At 34.7% G+C, this 20242-nt stretch overlaps 3 protein-coding genes across 4 annotated transcripts; 2 read left to right on the top strand and 1 right to left on the bottom strand.

The window, feature by feature from the left end:
* The first annotated feature begins 705 nt into the window (after positions 1-705).
* LOC105645703 (uncharacterized) lies at positions 706-7196 on the top strand. The gene is made up of 4 exons (XM_012231370.4): positions 706-915; positions 1275-1341; positions 2690-2850; positions 3096-7196. Exons 3-4 carry the CDS (start codon positions 2757-2759, stop codon positions 6923-6925), a joined length of 3924 nt encoding a protein of 1307 aa, XP_012086760.1. The 5' UTR covers positions 706-915; positions 1275-1341; positions 2690-2756; the 3' UTR covers positions 6926-7196.
* A 513-nt stretch (positions 7197-7709) lies between these two features.
* On the bottom strand, positions 7710-11821 carry LOC105645702 (mitochondrial adenine nucleotide transporter ADNT1). Its single transcript, XM_012231369.4, has 8 exons — positions 11503-11821; positions 10529-10577; positions 10057-10220; positions 9811-9848; positions 9143-9255; positions 8924-9037; positions 8320-8664; positions 7710-8211 (listed from the first exon to the last, which is right to left on the bottom strand). Exons 1-8 carry the CDS (start codon positions 11658-11660, stop codon positions 8128-8130), a joined length of 1065 nt encoding a protein of 354 aa, XP_012086759.1. The 5' UTR covers positions 11661-11821; the 3' UTR covers positions 7710-8127.
* A 2641-nt stretch (positions 11822-14462) lies between these two features.
* Positions 14463-20036, top strand: LOC105645701 (uncharacterized). 2 transcript variants are annotated; one of them, XM_020684044.3, is made up of 6 exons: positions 14463-14600; positions 16639-16761; positions 17026-19222; positions 19295-19355; positions 19457-19680; positions 19796-20036. In XM_020684044.3, exons 2-6 carry the CDS (start codon positions 16647-16649, stop codon positions 19848-19850), a joined length of 2652 nt encoding a protein of 883 aa, XP_020539703.1. In that variant the 5' UTR covers positions 14463-14600; positions 16639-16646; the 3' UTR covers positions 19851-20036. The 2 variants fall into 2 exon arrangements, with proteins under 2 accessions (XP_020539703.1, XP_020539702.1); XM_020684043.3 differs by lacking the exon at positions 14463-14600 and adding an exon at positions 15950-16432.
* Positions 20037-20242: the final 206 nt, after the last annotated feature.

Here is a 20242-nt window from a genome sequence, read left to right on the forward strand (position 1 = left end):
TTTTTAATATACCCATCTCTAATTAATTACAAATTTTAAATTTTTGACTTGACCAGTAAAGTTTATGTTAGGATACAGATCACTCTCTATTAATTGAAAGTTAGTAATTTTTTTTATTTAGTGTCTATTTTATAAAATTAATTATTTGAATAGCTACTCATCTTAGCCGTAAACTGTTTAACTAACTATCAACTATTAAACCTTAAAGGGAATAAAAATTTCATAATAGCTCCCTTAAAATCTAAGCACTGTATAAAAGGTTGTTGCCCTTAGACACTGTTGTTTAACTATGGATCAAATATTAAAGGAAATACCATTTTTTATAATAAATTCCCTCAAACTCTAAATCATGTGTGAAAAGCCGTTAGCGAATAGAACTGTAAGTTTAAAATTAATACTGCAGTTTCCATATGAAGTAACCGCAGGAAATAATAACTTCAGATACAGACATTATAAGAAACCAGCGCGGGAGCACAAACTCGTGGTGGGACCAACGAATATCCAATTATTTTCTCCACTCGCGCCATTTCTCGCACGATAGAATAAATAAATCGTGAAAACGCGGATTTGAACGACGATAAGTTGAAGAAGAAGCAAAAAACAAAGAAAATGGCATTTTGAATAAAAAATAGTAAACAATAAGGGTATTTAGTTAAAGAGAAAGCTCCAAAGATTCCATCCCTCCTGCAATTGAAGCTACAAATGCTGTACCAGTCGTTTTTTGAGCGCTCTAATCCAAACAAAACCACTTTTCATTTAATTCTTTTTTAATTAATAGAAACAAATCTCTCTCTTCTTCTCTCTCTCTCTTATTGGAGATACTGCTTCTCTTTTTTTTGTTTTCTCCTTTTAGAGCGTATTGTTTTAGGCTCTTCTTCGTTGCAGGAATCGAGCTTTTTGAGCCCTGAATTAGAGGTAATCTTTGTGATTATAAATCTGATTAGTTATATTTACCTTGTCAGTCTTTTCAGTTTGTTCTTTTTCTTTTCTCGATTTGATCTTTGATTTTTGAACTTTTTGGTTCTGTATGAAATAACTTTGCTTCTAACTTGATTTCTAGTGAAGTTTTCTTGTTTATCGGATCAATGGAAATTGAGTAATCGAGCTTTCATGCACGCGTTATAGAGTTATAGTGTCTAGCTTTGTTAGTTCAACTGGATTCGTTTTTTATTTTATTTACTTTATTTTAAATTTAAAATAAGTATAATCGAAGAAATCATGATCGTTTGATTATTTGTTGTTCTGCTGATTGATTCGATACTGGAAAATTGCAGAAACCTACTGAGGCTTGCTGAAGAAGACTTGTCAGTGGAAAGTGAACAAAAAAGGAGAAATTTCCTGGTAAATGAAAACTCCTTGTATTTGACTTGCAGGTAGCTTTCAATTGTGAAAAACATAGTAATTAAAGGTATTAAAATGGATTTTCTTGTCTTTTAAATTATCAGTTTAGAAATGCTTATTTTCCGTTTGAAAGCTGGGCCGCCGAATGCGCCGAGGCCAATCTCCACCGTAAGTGCAATTCACGCGCGGTGGTCCCCGCGGCATTCCCTGGTTGGCCATTTCCATTTATGGTGTTCTTTTTCTTTTTACAAAAATAGGAAATAACAAAAATAACAACTCACTTTTTTTGATATAATAGCTGTCTTTTCTTGTTTCAAAAAACAAATCTCCTTGTGATGATGAGGTGGCTCCAGATCTGCAGTGGTGTGCTCTTGTTAACAATAAAACTATTAGGCAGTTTATGAGTTTTGTAATTTGCTTAATGAAATTATGTTTTATTGTTAATATATCCTTCGCTACTTGACCTGAATAGTTGAAAGAACAATAAGAAAATAAAAGGATGAAATGAAAAATAACGTTTATAAAATCATATTCTTTGTTTTTTAGATAAAAAAGAATCGAGTACTTGAGATCCTCTTAAATTATTACTACCAAAACGATCTGTTAAGAAAGGAAAAGGTAGGATCTACAAATAAGTGAATCTGACGTTGGATAGAACAAGGAGGATGGCAATTCATTTGCTTCAATGCAACTGTTCATGGCATATTTTAGATTAATCCTCCTAAATTATTATTACCAAAATGATCTGTTGAGGATCTACAAATAAGTGAATCTTAAATCGGATACAAAAATGAGGATGGCAACTTCCTTTGCTCCAATGCAATTGTTTATGGCATATTTTGGATTATATGTATATTTTTCTAAAATGGGAATTTAAAACCAAATATCATTTTAAGGATTTTTTGTTTTTGCCCATTAGTTGGAAGTTCCAATGGAACAACAAGAATACAGTATCCTGTGCCTAGAATAGATTGTACCACTGTCTAGTGGTTATGGAAAAGCTTGAACTTTGTATGCAATGTCTTCATATGTCAATGAATATTCAGTTGTCTACTTGGTTGTTAGAAGGTTAGCCATAAAATTCTTGGTGATGGATATTGCAAGGAATCTTACCTGTTCAGTGACAACTTCTTAGACATTATATATTGATGTTTCAACAGGATCTTTGCATGAGCTCACCCCCATTTCCCCAACATTTTATCCATCAGGTCTCTTGTTGGGGCTTTGGCATTTATTCTAACTTTTTATGCATGTATACATTTTATGAGAAAGCTGCTTTCGTAGGTTAATGCATTTTTGAATTATGAAGTTCTGAGATGTGAAGTTTTATCTACATCATGTTTTGCAGATTTGAAGCATTTGGTGCAAGCTTAATGTTCTTGTCAAGGAAAGTTGACTGAAAATTTGAAGAGAAGATGACCAGGCGGCGTTTTAGAGACTCTGTAAAATCCTTCTTTGGGAGTCACATTGACCCAGAGAAAGATGAACAGCTAAAAGGAACTAGAACAGGTGACTAGTCTCTATCAATGAGCAGAAATTTTTGTAGGCTATAAAAATTACCTTTCTTTTCTCTTTATAGTCTGTGACAACGGAATTAGAATAGGAACATGCAAGTATAGCAGCAATTAGCTTAAGCTACTCTTTAAGTTGTGATTTGAATGTCATGCAAATAGCTAGTTCTTTCCTTCTTAGTTTGATTGATGTTCAAATATAGACTTTTCCTCATATGTTGAAATATTTTCTGGTTTCTGCAGAGGTTGAAGACAAAGTAGAAAAGATCTTGAAGCTTCTTAAAGAGGAAGATGACGAAGAAAAGGATGGGATCTCTGCACAAAACTTCAAAAAAGAGCCTGTGGCTGAGCTGATTGAGGATTTTCACAGACATTACCAATTGCTCTATCAACAATACGATCATCTGACAGGAGAGCTAAGAAAGAAATTTCATGGCAAACGAGGAACAGACACATCTTCTTCATCAAGTTCAGACTCAGAATCTGATTATTCTTCCAAGGGAAAAAGCAGTAAAAATGGAAAATTAGAAAGTGAGTATCAGAAAATAACAGAGGTTGGGAAACAAGAACTTGAATCAGCAAATCTAGAAATTGCAGACCTGAAGAACAAGTTGACATTCACCACTGAAGAAAAGGAAGCTTTGAATTTGGAATATCAGGCAGCTCTAAACAAGGTACAAGCAGCAGAAGAGATCATCTCAAATTTGAAGTTTGAAGTTGAAAGATTAAATTCAGAGAAAGCTAAACTTTCAGTTGAGAATGATGAATTGAAGCAAAACCTAGAGGCCTCTGGCAATACAGAAGCAGAATTGAATGAGAGGTTGAAGGAGATTAGCAAAGAGAAGGACAACTTGATTTTGGATAAAGAGACTGCCATTAGAAGAATTGAAGAAGGAGATAAACTAATTGAAGACTTAAAACTTGTTGCTAATCAGCTGCAAGAAGAAAAGGCTGTTCTTGGAAAAGAACTAGAAAGTGCTAGAGCAGAAGTTGCCATTACGAAGCAGCAACTAGAATCTGCAGAGCTGCTAGTCTCAGATTTAAGCCAAAAATTGACAGATTCTGAGGCAGCACATAATTCGTTGACCTCGGAAATTTCGGTACAGAATATAAAAATGGAAGATATGGAAAGTGAGAGAGATGATCTACTCATGGAGAAAAAGACTGCTGTGAGAAGAATTGAAGAGTTAGAGAAGACTATTGAAGACTTAAGAAACTTGGTTGATGGGTTGCAGGATGAAAAAGCAACATTGAGGCAAGAAGTAGAAACTCTGAGGGAGGAACTTTCCAGCACAAAGCAACAACTGGAATCTGCAGAACAGAATGTATCAGATCTTACCCACAATTTGAAAGTTGCTGACGAAGAGAATGCTTCTCTAACCTCAAAGATTTCAGAAATTTCAAATGAGATTCACGAGGCACAGAAATCAGTGCAGGAACTTGTGGCTGAATCAGGTCAATTAAGGGAGAAATTAAGTGAGAGGGAACGGGAGTTTTCATCTCTTGCAGAGAGGCATGAGGCACATGGGAATGAATCATCAGCTCACATAAAAAAATTAGAGGCGCAGTTGACTGACCTGGAGCTGGAGCTTGAATCATTGCAAGCAAAAAATAGAGATATGGAGCTGCAAACTGAGAGCAATGTGTCTGAAGCATTACGACTGGGAGAAGAAAATTTGCGCCTAGAAGCTCAAATTTCTGAACTAAAAGTGATTTTAAAAGAGAGAGAAGAAGAACTTTCTGCTTTTGCAAAGAAACTTGAGGATAATGAGAAAGAAGCATTATCTAGAGTGGAAAGTCTGACAGCACAAATCAACTCCCTGACAGCAGACTTGGAATCTCTACGTGTCCAGAAAGCAGAGTTGGAAGAACAGATAGTTATTAAAGGTGATGAAGCATCAATTCAGGTCAAGGGTCTCATTGATCAGGTTAATGGTTTACAACAACAGTTGGAGTCCTTTCACAATGAGAAAGCTGAATTAGAAGTGCAACTGCAGAGGAGGAGTCAGGAAACTTCAGAATACCTGATTCAGATAGAAAATCTGAGAGGGGAAATGGCAAGCAAGACTGAAGATTATCAGCAAATTGTCACCGATAGAGACAGTTTGACAGCACAGATCAACACTCTTACAGTAGACTTGAAATCTTTAGGTGCCCAGAAAGCAGAGTTGGAAGAACAGATTGTTGTTAAAACTGATGAAGCATCAATTCAGGTCAAGGGTCTCATTGATCAGGTTAATGGGTTACAGCAACAATTGGAGTCCTTTCACAATGAGAAAGCTGAATTGGAAGTGCAATTGCATAAAAGGATTCAGGAAATTTCAGAACACCTGATTCAGATCGAAAATCTGGAGAAGGAAATAGCAGACAAGACAGAAGATTGTCAGCGATCCCTTGAAGAGAGAGAAAGTTTGAGAGCACAGATGAGCACTCTGACAGCCGACTTGAAATCTTTAGGTGCCCAGAAAGCAGAGTTGGAAGAACGGATGGTTATTAAAGGTGATGAAGCATCAATTCAGGTCAAGGGTCTCATTGATCAGGTTAATGGGTTACAACAACAATTGGACTCCTTACAGAACGAGAAAGCTGAATTGGAAGTGCAACTGCAGAAAAGGACCCGGGAAATTTCAGAATACCTGATTGAGATAGAAAATCTGAAAGAGGACATATCAGGCAAGACCAAAGACCATCAGCAAACGCTTGCAGAGAAAGAAAGTTTGACAGCACAAATAAAAGACGTGGAATTGGAGGTGGAGACTCTACGCAACCAGACTCCTCAGCTTGAAGAACAAATAAGAACTGAAATTGAAGAAGGAAGACGATTACGAGAGGAAATCATGGGATTACATAATAAAATTTCTGAAATGGAAAATGCATCAACAGAGCGAGGCCTTGAGCTCTCTGACCTCCATGAGAGACATGAAAAAGGAGAAAATGAAGCTACTGCTCAGATAATGGCCCTAACTACACAGGCTAACAGTCTGCAACTAGAATTAGATTCATTGCAAGCTGAGAAAACCCAATTGCAGTTAGAGCTTGAGAAAAAGAAACTAGAATTTGCAGAAAGCCTTACACAAATGGAAAATGAAAAGACTGAGTTCCTGAGCCAAATCGCAGATCAGCAGAAACTGCTGGCAGAGCAGGAGGCAGCATATAGGAAGCTAAGTGAGGAGCATAAGCAAGTGGAAGATTGGTTCGAGGAGTGCAAGGAAAAACTCCAAGCAGCTGAAAGGAAAGTGGAAGAAATGACAGAAGAGTTCCGTGAGAAAGCTGGTTCCAAAGATGAGAAGGTAGCAGAACTGGAAGAAACAGTTGAGGACCTGAAAAGAGATCTTGAAGTAAAAGGAGATGAGCTCAATACTTTGGTTGATTATGTTCGCACGATTGAAGTTAAGCTCCGATTGTCAAACCAAAAGCTTCGGGTCACAGAACAATTACTATCTGAGAAGGAAGAGAGTTTTAGAAAAGCAGAAGAAAAATACCAGCAAGAGCAGAAAATTCTGGAGGAAAGAGTTGCTAAACTGTCCAGAATACTAGCTGCTACTAATGAAGCTTGTCAGAGGATGGTCACAGATACCTCAGAGAAAGTAAACAATACTTTGACAGGAGCAGAAGCTTTGACACTAAAATTTGAAGAAGATTGCAACAGATATACACAATGTATTGTGGAAATGTCAAGTGAGATTCAAGTTGCAAAAAATTGGGTAATTGAGTTGAAGAATGAGAAGCAGCGACTAGGAGAAGAACTAGATGAGCTAGTTGTGCAACTGCAAGGCACAAAAGAACGTGAATCAGCATTGAAAGGAAAGGTTGAACAATTGGAGATTAAGGTGAGCAAGGAAGAAGGAGAGAGAGCAAATTTAACCAAAGCTATGAACCAAATGGAGAAAAAAGTGGCTGCATTGGAGACGACAATGAAAGCTAAGGATGAAGATATATTAGACCTGGGGGAGGAGAAGAGGGAAGCAATAAGGCAACTGTGTTTGTGGATTGATTATCACCGCAGTCGCTGTGATTATCTCAGAGAAATGCTCTCCAAGATGCCTGCTGTGAGAGGCCAGAGGGCGGGTTAGAAGTTTAATATTTCTTTTCTTATTCCGGTATATTCATTTTGATATTTTTGTGGCATATAATGTTTCATTGCTTCAATTTTTTAAAAAAGGGCATTGTCAATATCAAATTTCTTGGGTGATGGTTGGAACAGTGTTTGCATTTGATTCGTCAACATTAGTTTGTATAGAATTCATTATTATGCTTTGGGATTGCGCTTGAAAAAACGATTTTGGTTTGCTTTACCATTAATACAAGGGACCCGCGATTTAGGGTCAGATTGTTTGGCACAAATGATTTGCAAATGACTTTCGTGTTTGGATTATTTGTTTGAGTGTATGTAGTTTTATTAACCTAATTCCTTAGGATTTTATGAAATTGAGTTGATACCATTTATTTCTCAGAAGTTTATAGAATAAACAAATATTATTCTCATTTGGGTGAAGTTAAGGGCCTTACAGTTGCATGAGCTTATGTTTGTGTTTGTCGTATCCCGTGTGCTACACAACAACCTTCAACTCCTTGTATAAGTGAAAAAATCACTTTGAAAAGACCTGATTGACATATAATTTTAAAATCTAATGATTAACAAACTCATCTTTAGCACAATAATCTTGTATCTTCATGGAAGTGTTTTAAGAACTCTTAACACTAGCATATACTGAATTATTTCAATTTATGTCGTGAGAAAGAAAAACACTTTTTTAGAGTCCAAAATGCTGAAAGTCATCTCAAATTTTCAAAGCGATGTGAGCCTAGTAGACTAACTTAAATTTAATCTCAACAAGAAACCATGAACAGGAACAATAATCAACAAAGCAACCATTATTATATAGATCAGTTCCCCTCTTAAAACCGAAGGAAAAATTAAAGTATTAGTTAAAAGGAGAGAAACATAAAATCAATACCTAAAAAATATCAATCAATCATCGCAGATAGAACTGGGCAAAGAGTAACTTTAAATTCACTAAAAACCTATTGAAATGCAACAGGGTGCATCGTTTCCTCACAAATACTTATTGCCATAGCATATATGAATAAGAAATCTAAAAAGCTAAGAAGGGTTTAGATAGTATGAAGGGAGGAATATTAACATGGGTCTAAAACTTGGCTTCTAAATTTCCCTCGCTAGCTGGAGATCAGATAAATCCCAAATTACTTTCTCCTAATATTCCTTTCTTCTCTGGCAACAGAAGTTCGAATATCTCTTAGACTCATCTTTGCTTCAGTCAGATATCCTCACCTCTACTCCAAGGACATCCTTTACAATCTCGTATGTCACAAATGCAATTGCTATGGAAGGAACCACCTAAAAAATCAGGAGGAGAAATATTATAGCATTTTTATGATTTAACAATCTCCTCTAATGTTTTTTTTACCCCCCTTAATTTATCTAAATGAAATAACGTATACTGACCTTTACTGAATTGGGAACCAATCCCTTGTACAATGCTCCAAACCCCTCATGCCGAACTGTTTTCCTGAAGGCATCAACCATACCAGTATATTCAAGAGGTGCTTTAATCTTCCCATCACCGGTGACAACTGAAGCAGCATCCTTCCAGCCTACCATTTGCATTCTTCGTCGGATAACATCAAGAGGGTAAGCAACTGTCTGGCCAACAGTTCCAGCAGCAGCTCCACATGCAAGCCTTGTTGTCACACTCAACTCATTGTCTTGAACTAGTCCGAAAGGATTCGTTTTGAGTAACCAGTCTTTCAGTGATTCGTAAACGGCGAAGTTTAGGCCCACATAAGGTACCTACAAGCATCATAACAAATTTTTTCTGTTTGAGTAGATATTAAGTTTTGCATGTATGCAAGCTCAGCATAAAATATTTGATTAAAAAAGTTTACTAAGTATGACCTAATAAAGGAGGTAGAAACTTCAGTTCTAATTCCTGACCAAACTGGAATTTATAGCTAAACAAAATATCCACATGCATCAAACATTGACTCTCACGTAAACATGCATCATTGAATGCTAAACGAATGCACTTAGAATCTAGTTGGTTACTTACTACTCCTATGACAGAAGGCAGCCAGCCTTTGTATAAAGCCCGAGGACCTTCTTCCTTAAGGACTGTTGACAGAGCATGATAGATTCCTCTGTACTGGCGAGGAGAATTTTGTGTCTGCAAAAATGTATGGAAAGACTTAAGCCATCAAATTGATAAAATGCACATGGAGTTATTACACCCACAGAGAGTAGGTCTCACAGATCTAATTCCAAGCAATACCTGGACAGTGAGTCGACCCCGAACCATATCCATTGGGTAAGTTGCTGACATGGCAATAATTCCAGCACATGCACCAGCTCCAAGACGTAAAAGCGGAGTAAGCTGAGCATCATCTGTACAAGAGAATGGCAACATAAATAAATAAATGATTTAAGACGGCCTTATCATGATCATTATCATCATTGCAAACTCATACAATCAATGATCAATGATTACACGAACTCAAAATATCCTCACTCCTCATCAATCATGGAGCCACTGATACGAATTAATGCAGAGGAATACTCATTAACCTCAAATAACTCTTCATGCATGTCTCCACACACAAAATAGGTATATTATCAATGCATGTGCAACCCTCCGCAATTTCAAATTCCAATACTATTTTATTTGCTTTCACATAAATCAAAGCATATAAATCACAAGAACTGAGGGGAAAAATATGCATATAACTTGTCAAAAAGGAGGAGATGAAGAAAGAAAGACAGCTAATGCATGAAGAACATAGAAAATCAAGAGAAAGATTGAAGTTATAGTTGCATATTAAATAATGAACAACAAAATACCCAGTGGTTTTCTATCTCGAGCAATGTTTACAACTACATAATTGAGTAATCTAAGAAAGGGAACAAAGTAATCTAAGAAAGGGAACAAAGTAAAAGCCATACCATTTCCAGTTTGCTGCCTGTAAACCCATAGTATACCCCTGTTAACAAAAAGGGGGCAAAAAGGGGGAAAACTAAAATTAGGCAAAATATGACCACAGATAGAACAAGTTTAAGTAAGAAGACCACAAATATTGACACCTATATGATACTTTTCCCCTAAACATGTGGATCACAAAATGCAAAACAAAACAATGATTCAAACTTCAAAACTATTAAAACTGCAGAGAAGGAAGCACCAAAGCATACTTAGACGCTTCCTCGTAACTAAAGAACTTGACTGCTGAATTTGGAATAATGCGAGCACAATTAGTGCCATTGCCTTTAAACAATCCTCTGAAACCCTCAGTTTTCCATATGTATTTCAAGCCCTGAATTGTACCATTGTATTTTATACTGTGTGGATTTTGAACCTGCATATTCCAAAAGCAAAACCTATTACTCTGATTAAACAGCATGGGGCACATCAGAACTGTAGCAAATATCTCACACATTCTCCCCAATGCCATTGCTAAATTTTGCCTAAAATTCTCCCCAGTCCTCTGTCTCCCAAGCCCAAAAAATACACAAAGTTCAAGGTTATTGGAAATACAGAAAATCAGAACTTTATGAAAAAATTCAGAATGCAGTAAAATTGTTCACTAAAACAAAAGCAGGAAGTAATGTAATTGCTAATCATATTAAATTAAAACTTAATGGAAAAAAAATTATTACAAATTACCTGGAGCAGAATTTTTAATCTTTCTAAGGGAGCAACTGCAGTACGTGACCTGAAACACATGGCCACATATCATGCATTTAGCATAATAAAGAATAAAAGAAATATCAAAAACGCCGAAAATTAGTAGCTAATTCATAGTACAAATAGATTTAACAATAACATTGACGCAGCATTAGGTAATCCATTTCATTGTAATTTTCTACAAGCACGCTCACCCAATGAAGAATCTTGTACCAATAACCATGCTTATGCACAACAGTAGTACAAAAAAAATACCACGTTTCTTGAGGGATATATGGAAGGAAGGAAATGGATACAAACAGCAAACCCCATTACAATAACGAGTTCTTTGTTCAGCAAACCTTTAACTAGAGCCCTATTTCCCCACCCAACAAACATTTATAACATCATAAATGAAATTGCAGGTAATTCCTTTATCGTACACTCCAGTAAACACTGATAGGTGATCTATCAATCTATAAGTAAAAAGTAAATAAATAAACAATAAACGAATACTGCTGCTACTAAAAGGAAGCACCAAAATTTGGCATGAAAATCAAGAAACCAGGGATACAGTAAACTGATGAAATGCTTACATATTGTATATAAAAAAGAACCCACCTTGATTCAAGAAGCCAAAAAATTATGCAAAAAGGATTAAAGACTTCATCATGAATTTATTATAAATAACAATGACATCTTTTTTTCCTAATCAAAGATTAAAAATCTACCATTTTTAACTTAAACAGCAAAAAACAATTCAAAAAGAAAAAAAAATGACAAAGAGCTGCATGATACAAAATTATAGCAACAGTGGAACTCAGTAATTAACCAAAAACAGCAAGAACGAAATCAAAACAAAACCAGAATAAAAGAAAATATGAACAGAACCTCAACAACAAGGTGAAAAAAAAAAAAAAGAACAGATCGACCATACTGCAGAAACAGCAAAAAAACAAACGAGAAGAACTCACACTCCTCCAGCGACTCCACCAGCGATTAAGGACTTGCAGATGCTGAGAAAGGCGTGGCTTGGTGCCTTAACTCCTTCTCTTGCTAGCTTAGCCTCCTCGGCCAGATTCACGATCGTTGAAACTGCAGACTCACCGGTCTTCACGTCCTCCGATGCCATCGCCGGAACTTAAGTCAACTTTCCGGCGTTATATACTCCTATTGCGGGTGCTCTTCTTCACTGGAAATATTAGTTCGCATTTGTGTGAGAGAGACGGTGATGGAGGCGTTGCTAGCCGAGAGAAATAAAGGAAAAGGGTTGAGTTGGAGAGAGAATAATATTTAATTGTAAAATGAGGTTTAGCAATTTATATGTAAAACCCGCGGGTGAGCTTAATTATGCTTTTGTGTTCGCGAAAGGAAACGACTATAGAGGCGCCGCGTTTTGAAGAGTGGTTGGATTAGTATTAATCATTTTGTTCTTGTTTAGTAATCAACTTTTAAAATAAAAATAAAAATATTATTTTTATTAACAAATATTTGGTTTTTTCTTGGTTCATTTTTTTTTTTACCGTATTTTATTTAAGTGGTCATTAAAGTACAAACCAAAATTATGAATAGTGAATAAGTATGTTTGATTTGTCTTTTCATTAACGTAAGGAGTGATAAATCTGGAATTTAAATTTTTTTGATTATAAAAATTATTGTCAATTTGGTGAGTTGAGTCTCTTATTTTATGCCTCGTCATATTATTTCGGTCTATTAAATCTCTTAGTGAAATAATCAAAAAAAAAAAAAAAAGAGATTAGACAATATTAAGAGCGATTCAATCAAAAATTTAATTTGATAAAAACTCTTATAAATAAAAAATTTATATTCAAACCATGTTGTAAATATGAAAATTCAAACTCCAAACTTCCGGCTTTCCACTCTTATAAATTAAAAAAAAAAGTCAATTATTCACACTTTATTTAGAGAGTTAATGATTCAATTTTATGGATATTTTGCTTAACTAATAATAGAAATAGACTTAAGATTCTTCATTTTCTTTAATTAGTATCACTATGACAATTATTTGCCACCAATCGAGTGATTTTATTCACTCAACACTCTAATTTTGTCTGTGCTCTACAAAATTTGATTAATCTCCGTTCGTCTTCAGAAGTAAAGGGATTAATAGAGAGAATTTGCACGGCGGAGGGATTGAATGCATGACCCAAATCATGATTATCAATCCAATAAGTGCTCTTTGCCACTGAATTATCTATTCTAATTGATTCTTGTCATAAAGATTAGATCTTTAATAAAAATAAGTAAGATTAATAAAGTTCACTTTAAGATAAGCTTCTTCTTTTTATCCATAGTGTCAATATCTCTCTAGAAGCCAAGGCAATAGGGCATTTGATGCTTGAGGTCCACAGAGTTTTGGACTTGTCAATACCCAACACACATGACATCTTCCTTTCCTGGAAATCAATGAAAAGGAACTGTTGGTGGAGACACTTCTCTACATCAAAATCCAATTTTAAGTCTTGCAATTTCCAGCCACATATGCATTTCGACCTTTAGGAGTTTCAAATAGTCATTCCTTTTATTTCAACAAAGAGAGTTCTCAACCAATAGATAAATTGTATCGTAAGATTTTTTTTTTTTTTTTAAAATAATATATCGGGTTAAATTTAATTTTTATATTTGATTTTTAATACTCTAAATTGAAAATTGTACAAGTATTAATTTGATCTAAAGCCAAAAGTGTTAATTGTTTGTTGTGTAGGTTTAGGATATTGTAATTAAACAATCAAGGAACATGGAATATGATATTCTCTTTCACAACAGTCCAATTGCAGCAGCATTACTGATTGATTCCATAAAAAAAAAAAAAAAAAAAAGGATTCCCTGCCTAATTACAGGTCTTTTTTTCGATATTTTTATTTATTTATTTATCATAAACTAAAGAAAATTCTCGACCCTGCAACTTACGAGAGGGTAACAATTTGATAAGGACCGGTCTATGTTTATAGGTTATTTTTCAAGCATTAAACATGGTTCACAATTCTGAAAGCTTTTTATTCTCTTTGATTCTTTTTTGTATTTTTATTTTATTTTATCTATTAAGAAGCACAACAAACCAAAAGAATATTATGCGCTGTTTCTATATAATAGTTTCTATAACGTAATTTCATTTAACGATTTATAGTTATCTCATTTCTCACACTGTAAAGATCGTTTTTCGAATTGAAACGTGTTTTACTACTTTCACCATCTTTTGTAGATAATTAATAACTGATGTGAATATATGGAAATATTAATCTTTCAATTGCAAATTAAGGAAAAAATGTCTAAAAATTTTAACCAAATTATACAAAAATAAGGTATGGGATATACAACTAAGGCTTGATTGGCAAATCAAGTACTCTTGTCTTGTTTGATTGGATCAACTAATATTGGGCTTTAACGGAGCTAATAAATAAAAAATATGGTCAGTCTCTTGTTCTAAAATTCCTTTTGCCTTTTGGGCCTTGCATTAACCAATAAAACATAAATAAAGTTCTCCAATTCTACCAAATTCTAAGTCCAGCCCAATGATATTTATCCACGCGTACCGCATCAATCCACGTCATGGGTTTATGGTTGGCAATTTCAAGTGACACCCACTAGGCATTGCCTACCAAGAAACGTAAATTAGAGCTAAAGCATGTATTAAGTACTTAACAATTACAGTTTAGGTTCCTGAAAGAAAATATGGACATGGAGGAGAAGAGAAAGGAAGCAGAAGCAGAAGCAGAAGCAGAAGTAGAAGAAGAAGATGATACTGATATAGTCTGGGATTGCGGGAGCCCTTTATACGATTCGTATGAAATAGTTTCAGTCGGTCATGTGATCGACAGGCAGGTGATGGTCTTACCATTTCCTTGTGGATCAAAGAGGTTCCTTTTACAAAGAGAAGAAAAGGGTGTTAAAGAAAAGTGGCTGAGAGCTTGCTTTTCAAAGTCAGGAATTATTTTTGGAAGAGGATAACAAGAAATGATCATAAGACCAAACAGCTCATATTTAGTTCTTGCAGGTGTTTTAGTTTTTTCAGGAAAAAGTAAAGCTGCCCACATGAAGAAAAGAAAATAATGTAAGCAAATAATTCTCTTCATTATGTTGTTATTATGAAGGAAATTTTTATCTTACTCTCTCTTACTTTTTTTTTTTTTTTTTGAAAATAATAACATGTTCTTTCTTTTTTTTTTTTTTTTTTAAAGTAACTAAAAATGTGGTCATGGAAAACTTTGTGAAATTAATTTGAAATTTTATTTTTCATATTTGATATAAATAAAAATATTCATTTTTTGTTAATATAAATCAATAAAATTCTATTATTTATAAATAAAATTAAAAATTTTGTAGTTACAATTATGAATAAAAATATATATCAATATCTTTATTTGTATTAAATGATTTTATTAAATTGATTTGAGAAATAAGTGAATCACATGACCTAATTTATTAGAGTAGGCTTTAGACAAACTTTTTTCCACTCCAACTGTCAAAACCGCTTTATCCAACATAAGAAAGACACTGAAAAGGTTTGGTCTCTGCTTTTTAAAGCGTTAGCCCATCAGTCAACCAGTTTGGGCCAGGAAGGGTTAAAGCAACCGGAGAGTCCACGCCAACCACCGGTTCACCAACAAACTAACTTACGGTCAACAACTAGCCTCTGACCCAATCCCATTTATTATTTATATATTTTACACGTTCACTTATATTTCATCAACTCAAAGGCCCACCACCCAGCTGTTTCATTCATGATTTTTCTTTCTCCTTTTTTTTTTGGTCTGAGAAATAATGGAGAAATGATATTATTCTGTAACGTTCTATATATATATATATATATATATATTTTTTTTTTTTTTTTGTGGTTACTAATAAAGTTGTTGACCTCTTTTCAAAAAAAAAAAAAAAAAAAAATTGTTGACCTATTCACAGATTTTCAAGTCTAAATTTATATTCCTAGTTGAGAATATATTTCAAATGTATTACATTGTTTATTATAAAATTCACTTCTAATTTAACCAATTGAGTGAATCTGTCTGTAATTATAAATTAATTACGTTGAGTTTATCAAAATTGATGCTCATACTTTTTTTTTCTAATTAATAAACTTTTTTTTTTCTTGATTGACTTATGGTTTATTTTATTTATGAATATAGCAAAATAATTTTAAAATTTCTCAATCAAAATTTTACTAAAAAAATATATATTTTAAGACCTCTCACAGTTTCACAATTTGCTTAAAATTATTATTATTTTGAACATAGCACGTATTGAAATAAATAATTTAATTACTATAAATGAGACTTATTCTTGATCAAATTAAAAAGTTAAATTTAAAAAAGAAAAGAAAAAAAGAAGAGAAATTTATCCACACGGTCTCTTTGCTGAGTGGCTAACTACAACTTGTTTTTGGAATTTAAAAACATATATAGGTTGCAGAAAAGGAAATGCTTATGGAATTTTGAAAATGGCAATGGTGATTGGTTAGCAAGATTTGAGAATTTCATTCTGAAATTCTTTAAAAATATAGAACCAAATAAGTAACATTTCATGTCATTTTCTGTACCTTTACTACTTTTTCCTAATAAAAGGACATTTCTGCGTTTTTATTGTTTTGGTAACAAAAAGAACTACGTCAATGACTTAAACTTGTTCGTTGATTTCTTCTTCTATGAAGCATGTCACGTCAATATACTTCACTCGTTTTTCTTTTCTCATACAAAGCTTCTAGCTTTAGCTTTTGCATAAAAGAAAAGTCACACAAAGTCAAGATAAAAGCGTGCACTGCATTTGCTCAGATCTTACAATTTATTTTCTCGCAACCCTTCTTCTTCATTTCAATATAAGAAAAAGTTGGGACGCGCAGAGGGATTCTCTTCTGCTTCCTTTTCTCTCCAAACCTGCACTTATATGGTTAGCCTTAGAATTCAAAGTTCCAAACTCTCTCTTTGACTCTATCTATAAGCAAAACAGTGCTTTGTTTTTTTAAAAAATGGCGCTTTTTCATGTTTTCTGTTTGTTTTCGTAGAAAGAAAAATTATAAGTTATGGGAGTTTGAGAAACCTCAAAGTTCCAAAGATTATTTATTTCTTGGTTTTTGGGTCTTTCGTACTTTTAAGGTTTGTTGATGGCTGAAGGATCGAAAGTTCGGTTAGTTCGTTGCCCAAAGTGTGATAATCTTCTGCCAGAGCTTCCTAACTTCTCTGTGTACCAGTGCGGTGGCTGTGGCGCTCTTCTTCGAGGTTAGTTCTCTCTTTCACTTTGTGGGTTTTTCCTTTTTCTTTTTTCTTTTTTGCAAGTTTGTTTGGTTATTGAGAAAGTGAGAATCAAGAGGAAGCAAATAAATTTGGTCCTCTCTCTCTCTCTCTATATATATATAACTGCCATTTTGCCAGTAAGTTCTTAAAATTTATACTTTGTTATAGGTAATTAATAGAAAGATTATTATTGTCATTATTTATGTTTTAATATAGGAGTTTGAATATAGTATTTTATGCATGGTACAGCAAAGAAGAAAGTGTCCCTTGAAAAGGAGAGGGATAAACAGGATTTTGAGAAATTGGAGACTTTGTCAGAGGCGGAGAGGGAGAGTAGTGATGGTGGTTTTCCTGATAAGAGAAAAGAGGGAGTCTTTGGGGAAAGAACTGTCAATTTGATTAGTGGTTCAAGGACACAAAATAAAGATATTTCAATTGATAATATCAATAGGATTGCGAAAGATGAGATTGTGGGTTATCAAAATGGTGCACAGAAAGGAATTGGTTATAATGATAGACATAGGCTACCGTTAAAGCACCCAATTGGCAATTGGGTTAGCGATGGTGATAATGAGACGAACATGAGTAGATCTGAGCCTGTTAACTCGAGTAAAGCAAAAGATATTGCAGAAGTTTCAGCCCATTTTAAGGGTTCTGCTAGGCCTTTGAGGTCAAAGGCATGGGGTTTGGATGGGGATGGCCTAGAGAGACCTTATGGAAACTTCAAAACGGCTATTGATCCAAACCCATATTCACATTTTGCTTATCCTGATGAAGGACCTTCAAATTATTACTCAAGATCTCCTACTAATGGATATGGAAACAGTTATACAGACTTAGAACAGTATCGAGCTGAGTTGCTGTGGAAGTTGGATGAACTCAACGAACAAATCCGTAGAAGTGATTCTGTATCTGAGAAAAAAAGAGAAGGTAGCCTTGTTGGTGTCAAACTTGCTCCTCCTGGCTATAAGGTTCCAGTGAAAACTTTAGTTCCAGATCACGAGCATGCACCAATATCCCCACATTTCGATCAATTCCAAAATAATAGTCATGATATAGATTCGCATGACGTTTATTTTCCTCCAAAGCATTTGATGAACGATTTTCCAGTTTATAATGGTCCAACTCAGCTACAAATGCTCAGGGTAAATTCCCATCAACCGCTTGGTCAATATCGGGCACAACCACAATTTGCATCTTATCCCCGTGGAATGTTGTATCAAGAATCTACTTCTTGTGATTGTTTCCACTGCTACCACAAGAATCAACAAATTTCTTCACAAAATCAAAATTTCATGGAGGACCCAATTAATTCCAACTTCAATCGCCATGTTAATCCCATCACATTTGGTTCAAAAAATCTTAATCCTCCTCCATTATGTTCACAAGATCCTCAATCACATGCTATATGGCCAAGTGACATTTCAGATATGGATGTTCTTTACCAGAGTGCTCCGAGGACAACGGTGGTGGCATCCCGGAGAAATAGGCGTCTTTGCCATCCTGTTGCTGGTGGCGCCCCATTTGTAACATGCTGTAGTTGCTTTGAGTTGCTAAAACTTCCAAGAAAGCTTAAAATAAGGGAGAATAATCAGCAGAAGCTGCAATGTGGTGCCTGCTCAATAGTGTACTTGCTTGAAATTAGGAACAAGCAGCTACTTATTTCTGTTCTTGAACAAAACAATCAAAAAATGGGTGATGCTAATGATGGCTCTCGTGAAGTCTCAAAAAAAGTCTTCTCGAGTCCTGATGGTGGTGTTAGCACTGAAGGAATGAACTTTTCCGTTGATTTCGATAGTCCGGGTTATGACTTCCACTCGACAGATTTTGAAAGAAATATCCAATCAGACGTCAAGGAGCCGAACTCAAGTGAATATAAGAAAAGGCAGGGACTTTCTTCACTATCTTCTGTCTCTTCCAATGAAGAGGAGAGCCTGGATAGCATGACTATTCAGAGAGATTTTTCCTACTTTCCTGAGCTACACAAAAAAGATAATACATCTCCAACATTTTCAGGTTCCCCTCTCGTAGAGCATTTGTATGATGCCTCATCTGATCATGGAGTGAACAGATATGAGGAAGGAAACAAAATCAACAGAACAGAACCAGAGAAATTTTTTCTTGATAACAGTACTTCTCCGCAGAATCTTGTCAAATATGCATCATCAGAAACTGAAGTGGAAGTTTCTTTCAATGAGTACCTAAATACTAGTTTGTCTCAGGACTCTATGGAAGTAAGCAAAGAAGAACGTCGGTCTAGGGTCAACAAAGGAACCGAACCATACCTGGTAGGTCTCCTCAAGAAGAGCTTCAGGGATTTCTCAAGACCTGACCAACACATGGAGGAAGAAGAAGCTAATGTTTTTGTTAATGGTCAACCTATTCCAGACAGTATGGTGAAAAGTGCTGAAAAGCTAGCCGGCCCGATTCATCCTGGAGATTACTGGTTAGTTCTATAAATATGTCATTAAAATTTAAACTTGGTTGCAATTAATTAGTACTAATCTGCCTTTACCAGGTATGATGTTCAAGCTGGATTCTGGGGTCTGATGGGACAACCTTGCCTTGGCATAATTCCTGTGAGATAAATTGATCTTCGATCATTTGTGAATTTCTCTCTTTAGTAACAAAGTTTACTGCTGCTTATTTCTGTGGACTGAGCTTTAATGATGTCATGCAGCCATTTATTAAAGAATTTAACTATCCCATGAAAGAAAACTGCGGTGCGGGGAACACGGGTGTCTTTGTCAATGGGAGAGAGCTTAATCAGAAAGATTTAGACCTACTTGCAGGAAGAGGGTTACCAACAACAAAAGATAAGTTCTATAAGATTGAAATTTCGGGAAGAGTTATTGACAAGGAGTCAGGCAAAGAGCTAAAAAGTCTGGGCAAACTTGCCCCTACGTAAGTCCTAAGCTGTTCTTTTTAATCATAAATTTAAAGATCCTTAAACAAGCTTTCTGATGATTCAATGTATCAAATAACATACTAATTACATTAAATTTTCCATTTTGAGCAGCATCCAAAAGCTGAATCGAGGATTCGGGATGAAGGTTCCAAAGAAGAGGGTTTGATCAGTGACATTTTTGGATTAATAACCATGTTTAGTTGTAAATATTAAGGCTGCAATCATCCTTAATACGTTACATGTATGTGTTTTGCTGATGCCATAAAGCTATGCTAAATTCTTGAGATACATACATATATAAGAATACTTGTACAAACATGATATTTTTACATCAAATACAATTATTTTGGGATGTCGAGCGAAATTTTTTTAATATTTTAGAGGGCCAAATATAATTTTTTTTTTATATTTTTTAGAATTTTAAAAAAAAATTTCTCCAGGTGGGAGGACCCATTCAATAATGAAAATTAAATTTGTGTTGGATTCGGTTAAATGACACATACACTTTGCATCTGTCATCTGATTGATTTTGTAATTTAACTTGAATTGATAAACTAT

Source organism: Jatropha curcas, chromosome 4, assembly GCF_041381405.1.
Source record: "Jatropha curcas cultivar XTBG-Jc1 chromosome 4, XTBG_Jcur_1.0, whole genome shotgun sequence".
Classification (NCBI taxonomy): Eukaryota; Viridiplantae; Streptophyta; class Magnoliopsida; order Malpighiales; family Euphorbiaceae; genus Jatropha; species Jatropha curcas.

Coding starts and splice junctions, on each gene's coding strand:
- LOC105645703 (XM_012231370.4), top strand. CDS start 2,757: ATGACCAGGCGGCGTTTTAGAGACTCTGTAAAATCCTTCTTTGGGAGT. Junction 2,851..3,095: donor GCTAAAAGGAACTAGAACAG/GTGACTAGTCTC, acceptor TGGTTTCTGCAG/AGGTTGAAGACAAAGTAGAA.
- LOC105645702 (XM_012231369.4), bottom strand. CDS start 11,660: ATGGCATCGGAGGACGTGAAGACCGGTGAGTCTGCAGTTTCAACGATC. Junction 10,578..11,502: donor GGTGGAGTCGCTGGAGGAGT/GTGAGTTCTTCT, acceptor CATGTGTTTCAG/GTCACGTACTGCAGTTGCTC. Junction 8,212..8,319: donor TGGTTCCCAATTCAGTAAAG/GTCAGTATACGT, acceptor CTGATTTTTTAG/GTGGTTCCTTCCATAGCAAT.
- LOC105645701 (XM_020684044.3), top strand. CDS start 16,647: ATGGCTGAAGGATCGAAAGTTCGGTTAGTTCGTTGCCCAAAGTGTGAT. Junction 16,762..17,025: donor CTGTGGCGCTCTTCTTCGAG/GTTAGTTCTCTC, acceptor TGCATGGTACAG/CAAAGAAGAAAGTGTCCCTT. Junction 19,223..19,294: donor ATTCATCCTGGAGATTACTG/GTTAGTTCTATA, acceptor TGCCTTTACCAG/GTATGATGTTCAAGCTGGAT.